Source organism: Cannabis sativa, chromosome 3 (genome assembly GCF_029168945.1).
Source record: "Cannabis sativa cultivar Pink pepper isolate KNU-18-1 chromosome 3, ASM2916894v1, whole genome shotgun sequence".
In the NCBI taxonomy this organism is placed as follows: Eukaryota; Viridiplantae; Streptophyta; class Magnoliopsida; order Rosales; family Cannabaceae; genus Cannabis; species Cannabis sativa.
This window is the reverse complement of record NC_083603.1, coordinates 64,658,587-64,667,146: the sequence shown is the minus strand read 5'-3', so window position 1 is coordinate 64,667,146 and position 8,560 is coordinate 64,658,587. Positions and strand designations below refer to the sequence as shown.

The window sequence follows — 8,560 nt, the reverse complement described above, 5'->3', positions numbered from 1 at the left end:
TGGTGGCCCAGGCCATTCTAAGTTATGCAATGTCGGTATTTCTACTGCCTTCAAAAACTTGCAGGCATCTTGAGCAAATGATGGCCAAATACTGGTGGCAATTGAATTCAAAGAAGTCTCGAGGTGTTAGTTGGGTCAGTTGGTCACGTTTGTGCAAGCACAAGAGTGCTGGAGGCTTGGGTTTTCGTAGTCTTCATGATTACAATATGTCATTATTGGGTAAATAAGGCCGACGTTTGCTGAAAAATGAAAACTCACTTGTTGGTCGCCTCTTTAAAGCAAGGTACTACCCACGAGGATCTTTTCTGAATGCTACGCTGGGTAATAACCCAAGTTATATATGGAGGAGTATTTTTGAGATGCAAACTTTGATCAAAGAGGGAGCCCAGGTTCGTATTGGTAATGGACCAAACACTAGTATTTTGGGAGCTCCATGGCTGCCAAATGCTCTATCTATATGTAATATCAACTCACCCTGGGTTGAGTACTTACACAGTTCAAAATTTGATGAAAGTGACTCAAAAAGAGTGGGATGAAGAGATTATTCGGGATAAGTTCGACAATAGGGATTAAGATATTATTTTAAGCTATACCTTTAAGCAACTCGATTGAAGAAGATACATGGTATTAGAGAAGAGATACTGTTGGTTTTTACACTGTGAAAAGTGCCTACCAGTACCTCCAAGAGTTGAAAGAGGTGTGGAGTGTGGACATGGAGGATATGGTGTGGAAAACTCTGTGGAAGATTAAAGCCCCACCAAAAGTCCTACACCTTATGTGGAAGGCATTAACCAATTGTCTACCTACTCGTACCCAGCTTTATTCCAAGCATATACCTGTCAAGTTATCTTGCCCAGAGACGATTGTTCATGTGTTGCTGCACTGTCAATTCAGCAAATCTTGCTGGAATCGGTCTGGTTTGGCTAGTGTTTCTGCACACAGTAGCAATTTCTTCTTAAGGTTTAAGGATTTGGTTGACAAGAATACACCAAAACTTATGGAGGAGGCTGTTATGCTTTATTGGTCAATATGGCAGGCCAAAAATGGTGTTATTTGGAACCAAAAAAGTTGTTCTACGGCCGATGTAATGTTCACAGCGAGGTTAACTTTAGCTCAATGGAAACACGCTCACTCAAGAAAATTTGAGCCACTGCTGGTTCCCTCAGGAACTTATGACAGTGGCGAGCGTTGGACAAAACCTACTACACATATGCTAAAGATAAACGTTGATGGAGCCATTTTTAAGGCTGCTAATGCTAAATATATATTCTTTGAACATGTTTTGCTGGTGCTACACTGCTACTGCTGGCGAACATAGCTATTGGAGGAGACGCTGGTTGGAGAGGGCTGAACCGCCATCAATGGTGGCGAAAGATCTGGAGAGGAGAAATAAGGTATGAGATCTGAAGCCCAAAATCGCACTTCACCAGGAAAAGTAAAAATAGAAGAAGAGAATAATCAATTGAAATTTCGATCTTATATTATATAGTTTTATTTTTCAAACAGAGAGTTCGGGACTTATATTGTTAAAATCTTAAATATCTTCTATTATTAATATTATTAATATTATTTTAATTAGAAGAAGTCAATCCATCAATTTAAACGAATAGTTTAAAATAATATAAATTTCTGTTAAAAAAATAATATAAATTAATTAGGAATATTTTGTTAAAGTTAAGGGAAGAATATCGTTAAACCAAGAATTGTCGTTAGATAAACACTTTTAATATATAAAGATATAAAGATTTGGTTAAAAAAAATACTATATTTAACATATCTACAATTTTTTTTTCATTTTTACCCTTGTAAATAAATAGCCCAAATTAAAATGTCATATTATTTAGGAATAATTACATAAGGCATCATTTTTTGTAAAATAATTATATTTTTACGTTCAAAGAATGTTTTTTTTTTTTATTTTTACGGTTTTCCAAAAAAATAACACGAAAATAATATAAAATCAACAAGAAAACTACATAAAAGTAACATCAAAATAACATCAAAATAACAACAAAAAATAACATACAGATAACAAAAAATTAATAAGAGTACTACATAAAAAGACCGTATTTTCTGTAAATAAAATAAATAAAATCATAAAAATGTTTAAAATTCCGTCAAATCGTATTTTTGAACTTTTTTTTTTTTTTTTTGATGCGAAATAATTCCTATTATTTATCAAGTTTAATTTTGTAGGGTTTCATGAAGCAGACCCAAACCAAACCAATAGACCCTAGCTTAAACCTCAACTCTTTCTTTCTTCTCATAACCCATAACCTCTCTTTGTCTCAGTTACTCAAGTCTCCCTGTCCCCTTTTTGGTTGGGTTTCCTCTCTCACTAACTCATCAGCAGGACAGGACTTCCGTTTAGATACGGGCATAGGCCGTCGAGTTCTCGAACTTGGGCTCATTACCATATGCGCTTCAATCGATCATTTCTTCACTACTCACAGGTATGAATTTGAGGCGCTCCTAATGAGGATTGGTTCCAGAACATTGAGTCTCTGAATCGTTGTATTTTTTTTTTTTCATGGTTTCTGATTGTTGTTTTTATATGTAATAAAATTGTTCGGCTTTTCTCACGGGTTTGTGGATTCTATGTTGTGGATGGGAAACGAGGGGTGATTTCTTTTTCCCTCTTCATATTTTGTGGTTTCTCTCCTTCGATTTCTGTTCACTCTTATTTATTTGTTGAATAGTATTGGTTTCTCAATCTAGTGTTCTATCCCAATGTCACGATATAATATTGCTTCATTCATTTCAGGAAAATGCTTTGTATTACGAATGGTTCTTTCTCCATCTGATTAGTTATTTGAATATGATATATTCAAATAACTAAATTTCAAAGAGTGTCTTTTAAATTATATACTGTAATTTAATTTATAATGGTATGTTTTGTGTTTAATTTATAGTGTTTTAGATTTGTGTAGAGAATGGAATTCTTTTGTATAGGGCCAGTATGTGGATGTATTTACTTCTTATTCTTCTGAGGCAGAGTGGGGGAATAACCTTGCCTTAGAATTTTTGTTATTATTTGTAATTATGGTTTTTCTTCCACCATAAGGGAGACTTTTAATATATATCGGGGAGGATCCTGTCAATGACATAAGGATCTCTTCTCCTTTTTCAAAAAAAAAAATATTTTTTCCTTTCCACCCATTTAGTTTCTATTATTTTGTTTTGGTTATATACTCTGATTTTGTTATATTCTCTAATAAATGTATAAGTAATGAAACTAACTTTTTTTTGCTCTTCAAACTCTTCACAGTTTTATGCTTTAAACTTCGTATGAGAATATCAAACTCACGCTAAAAATTCTTCACAAGAAGAATAGTTATTGATTTTGAAATATGCTTGCACTTTTTTATAAATATATATATATATATCTCATTTATTGTAATCATATTTTTAGTGATTAAAGTATCTGTATAAAGGCAATTAGACACTTTCGCTTATTTCGAATTTCAGATTTCTACAATTTGAGAATGGTTCTCACAAGTTCATGGATATGTTGTAAGTTGTGTAGTTTTTGAAAGATGCCTTGTGCTGTGGATGCCTATTGGTTGGGAATGGGTGCAACTATTCATTGTGAATGTGTGCAACGGTTAAGATAATATAGACTATTGCTTTTTTTGAACAATAATATAGACTATTGTTAAAGTTGACTATTCTAAGTCTTTCATTGTGTATATTATGTTAAATCACAAGAATCTGTTAAAAGCACAACAAAATAAGGTCAGGTAGACATTTATTTAATAGCTAAGATAAGATATTTTTGTCTGTGCCTGAGTTGGTTTTGAATATTGGTTTTTTATTTTTGTTTCTAATGGTTTTGAGTGGTTTCACGCTTTAATGGCTAACAAACATGACAACCTTACTTAGCATATCGTTCGTTTTTAACTTTAAAAGCACCTAGAATTTATACACTTATTGTGGCGAAGCTGTTGGGAGAACGGATCACTGATTTGTGCAATTTGGAATGTAGATGAGCAGCTAGACTTTCTATTGCTGTATTTGGAATAGAAGTGCTGATTGTTCCCAAGCCATGGCTCTGTCAATTTCTAAAAGGTTATTACGATCTCTTGGTTCTTCATCTGCATTTTCCTGCTGCCATTCAAGATTTATAGGCCCGTCAATTTGCACAACTGATGGTGAGATTATAAATTATTTGACCCTAAGTTGTAAATTGATTTTATAGATTGCATTATTGGATCTTGTTGTGGCTTTCCCTACACACACATATACATATTACATATATTGATAAACATATGCATCTGCATTGTCTACCTCGTACAGATTCGTGCAACCATGTTCGTGGGGATAGCTTACTTTTTAAAGAGACTTCGGCTATTGTCAAGGTAAGTTTAATGTAGTTTCTTCTTTTGTAGCGTTTAGTGTCATACTTAAAAGCAAATGAGATGTTCAACATGCATTCATGCCTTTGCACAAAATTCATTTATAGACATATTAGTTTGCCTCTATGTAGGGTGGGTTATCTTTACTTTCTTATCGGAAGTTTTCAACTTCTATCCTGACCCCTGAAGCCAGTGAAGGTGCATTTCCCTCTGATCTGTTGTCCGCTAAGCCTGTGCTAGAATCTGACCGAAAGATAGGTATGAAGAAGATTTGAAACCATTGCATACTTGAATCTCTTATCTGCAACATTTTAATCTAGTAGAAAATGTAATTAGATTATTACTAGAGGTTATATAGGTGATAGCTTGGGGTACATTTTTATAGCTGTTGATTTATAACTAAATGTCATTGTTGACTTTTGCTCTTATCCTTTACATGATTTGAGTATACAAACAAGATTTTGTCACTTTCTTGTGTTTAGGCTGTACAATTTTGTTTGTATGTCTACTGATGTTGTGTATCTCTGTTTAGGACTTTATCAGGACCTTGTAATTCCTGTGACAAATTTTCATAATGAAGACAAGGGCTTCATGGTTTTGGATGGTGAAGTCTTTGATGTCCCTATCAGGAAGGACATTATTCATCGAGTTGTACTATGGCAACTTGCGAAACGACAACAGGTGCTGATCAAACTGTAATGATGCTTGAAGCATGTTGTGAGAAGTATTATTGGTATCAATATTACCATATTATATGTATATCCAAGATTTAAAGCTACAAGAAATTTTGAAATGTACAACATTAGCTTTCTTTTTAACAACCCACATGCTGCAAAGTGTTCTTTATATAACTAGTCTGCATTCCAGCAGAAGGAATGGACTGATTGGTGCTGACAAGATTGTAAGTAAAATGTTTAAGTTCTTTTGGATTGAATGATATGCAGGGAACGCATTCAACAAAAACTATCAGTGAGGTCAGTGGAACTGGGAGAAAGCCATGGAGACAGAAGGGTACTGGTCGTGCAAGACATGGAACATTGCGTGGCCCCCAGGTACATTGTTAAAGAATTTTTATATTATTGTTCCTTTATGACTTTTTCAAACACAGTGATGACATTGTATTGTAAATGGGTAACAGTTTCGGGGAGGTGCTATAATGCATGGGCCTAAGCCACGAAGTCACGCTATTAAGTTGAACAAGAAGGTCCGAAGGCTAGGGCTAAAGATTGCTCTCACTGCCCGTGCAGCAGAGGGAAAGGTGACTCTCTATCTCTATCTCTCTCTCTCTCTCTTTTCTCAATGTAAAACAATTAGCTTCTGTCTTCCTCTGTTTATAATGTGTTCTGAAGTTTATTTGTGATATTGTAAGCAAATAAAAACAAGGCTAGTAGAACTCTGGACTGCAGGTGGTCTGATTTTGTTCAATTAATGCATTTTGTTTTCAATTTGTTTTCAATGGCAAGGGAGATTTGAACTTGAGACCTTTTCATTGTAAGAAATTGTGAAGAGAGGTGTGATACCTTTAGGCTGAACCTATGACCACTCAAATAATGCATTTAATTAGTGCCTTTGTTATTTCTTAGCATGAGTGATATTCTGGATTTGCGGTGAATTTTGTATTCTTGGAGGAATATTTTATAGCTGATTAACTATAAGTCTCAATGGGGCTGAATTTATGAACAACATCCTAAGTAAATATCTTTCACACATGTTTGTGAGTAATTTCATTTTAAACAAATATTTTATTTGTATATACGTTATTATATAAATGTTGCACATGTCAAAAAAAAATATATAAATGTTGCAAGTCATAAACAAAAATTTTAGTGTGCATGTATTGTCATTTCTCAATCTTGGCACCTATTATACATGTATGTTGTGCTTTTTTGTAAGTTGAATTTGATTATGTTATATGACAATTGATGATGAAATAATGATAGAGTTTCTAGTTTAGCCAAACTTATGAAGACAGAAAGAAGAGATGCCTAATTAGCAAAACTTCCAAATGTACAGCTTCTGGTTTTTGAGGACTTGGAGGTTCCTACTCATAAAACCAAGAATATTGTGAACTATGTTCAACAAATGGAGAATGCCAAGAAATTTCTGCTGGTGGATGGGGATGTAATAGGTGAAAAGTTGAAATTGGCTACTCAAAATCTGCATTATGTGAACGTGCTGCCCTCAGTTGTAAGTAGTGCATGTCTAACCCTTGAACAAGATGTGTATTTGCTTGGCAAAATTACTTACTAGAACTGACTTTTTTTATGAAATAGATTTTCATTTGGATTGCCTGATGGAAACTGCTACTATTTAAACTTGTTAAATAATTTACCTATCCTCATGTTCACCATAATCTTGTTGGTTTAGGTAATTCCCCTTAACATTCTACTTAATCCATTTTCTTACATGTTATTACAGGGTCTCAATGTCTACAGCATTCTGCAACACGACACACTCGTAATGTCTCGTGCTGCAATCAACAGAATTGTAGAGCGAATGAACACACCAATTAACCGTTGATGGCATTCTAATGTTCTCTTGCTCTACTTTAGTTGCAGTTCCTTTTTTCTGTTTTCTTTTCATTCATAGGAAGAAAGAGATCCCTAAAAAATAATGAGGCTTGTTATAAATTACTCGAACACAGTTCGACATGTCAATTTTCCTTGCAAAGAATCTTGTAATTCAATGTCAATGTGAGGGAGTTTTATGACACATGATTGGTAAAGAACCTATGAAGGTTTGAATGGGAAGTTACCTGATTTCTTAAGTTGTCATAGGTTGATTACGCAGCTTGGGTGCAATCTTTGCTCGTACTTGCAGTGATTTCTGTTCGCAAATGTGTAATAATACTTTGTGTTAACTTGAAAGGGAAAAAGAATTACAGATGTGTTGTAAGAAGTTTTATGGGAGCTTTTATAAACATGATTTCTAATAGTTTATTTTTTGGGATGGAAAGTTTTTAATAGTTAACATATACAATAGAATCTCTATTCAAGAATACACTTGGGACTAAGCAAATTATATTCTAATTGAGAGGTTATAACTAAATAGAGTTACACTAAGAAAAAAAATTAAAATACTAAAAAATATCAATGTAACAATAATAACAATAAATAATTATTAATACTATATTATATAGAATTGTTTTAAAGTAAATATAATGTTAATACATATATTACAATTTGGAACAAAATTATTAATTTTATGTAAATAAATTTACGAAATATATGTATATATTTTATGAAGATATAATTATTCTTATATAGAGGTATACTTTGTTAATACGGGACTTAGAAAATGTATAACTAATTACAATTTAGAGGTTATTCTTATTTATAACTGGCTCAAATTGGGACTTGATAAATGTATAACTAATTACAATTTAGAGGTTATTCTTATTTATAACTGGCTCAAATTGGGACTTGATATTTTTATAACAAATTAGAGGTTATTCTTGAATAGAGTATTCTTAAATAGAGGTTCTACTGTATATGGAATATTTTTTTAATGATGGTTATTAAAGAAAATTGAATATAAATATTAATTTTAAAATTAAATTATTAAATTTTGATCCAATAGTTAAGTTTTTATATTTAACTTAACTAAATTAAAAAAATAAATATAAAAGTCAAAATTACCTTTTTTTTAATATTTTTATTTTTGCTGAATAATTTTTTTCTTTTTTCGATTAATTTTTTGTAATGAAACTTTAACTCATATAATCTAAAAATAAGAAATTTATTTTAATTAGATTAAAAAAGTAAGCATATACTTAAATTTTCTTAATAATATTCATTAGGAGTAATATCAATTAAGAATGCACCACATTTATATTTATATATTAGTTATATGTATGTGCATAAACATTGTATAATAATGTTTTAGTGATGTTATACTAATTATTAGTAATTTTTTACATAGAATATAGTAATTGTATTAGCATTTTTTGGAATGTGACACGTGTAAGGTTCAACTTTTTGTTCCGCTTATAGATCCATTCATAAGGCCCAAGTAGGTTAATAACTTGGTCTAAGAATAGAACTACATCAAGGTCTATATTCAACTAAGATTGCCCTGCGTTTAAAGCCGGACAGATGAATCTGGAAGGGTAGCATAACCAAATCATTGAACACCAGAAGAGGTGTAGACAGATATCCTCAGGGGTATCCTGAAAGAGTAGTAAAAGGGATATTAAAAATTGTCAA

General features: G+C 32.3%; 1 protein-coding gene across 1 annotated transcript; it reads left to right on the top strand.

The window, feature by feature from the left end:
- The first annotated feature begins 2,207 nt into the window (after positions 1 to 2,207).
- On the top strand, positions 2,208 to 7,299 carry LOC133035836 (uncharacterized). Its single transcript, XM_061112214.1, has 9 exons — positions 2,208 to 2,453; positions 3,986 to 4,151; positions 4,297 to 4,358; positions 4,487 to 4,613; positions 4,888 to 5,036; positions 5,300 to 5,407; positions 5,494 to 5,613; positions 6,369 to 6,542; positions 6,774 to 7,299. Exons 2-9 carry the CDS (start codon positions 4,046 to 4,048, stop codon positions 6,873 to 6,875), a joined length of 948 nt encoding a protein of 315 aa, XP_060968197.1. The 5' UTR covers positions 2,208 to 2,453; positions 3,986 to 4,045; the 3' UTR covers positions 6,876 to 7,299.
- The last annotated feature ends 1,261 nt before the right edge of the window (positions 7,300 to 8,560 follow it).

Coding starts and splice junctions, on each gene's coding strand:
- LOC133035836 (XM_061112214.1), top strand. CDS start 4,046: ATGGCTCTGTCAATTTCTAAAAGGTTATTACGATCTCTTGGTTCTTCA. Junction 4,359..4,486: donor AGACTTCGGCTATTGTCAAG/GTAAGTTTAATG, acceptor GCCTCTATGTAG/GGTGGGTTATCTTTACTTTC. Junction 5,614..6,368: donor CCCGTGCAGCAGAGGGAAAG/GTGACTCTCTAT, acceptor CCAAATGTACAG/CTTCTGGTTTTTGAGGACTT.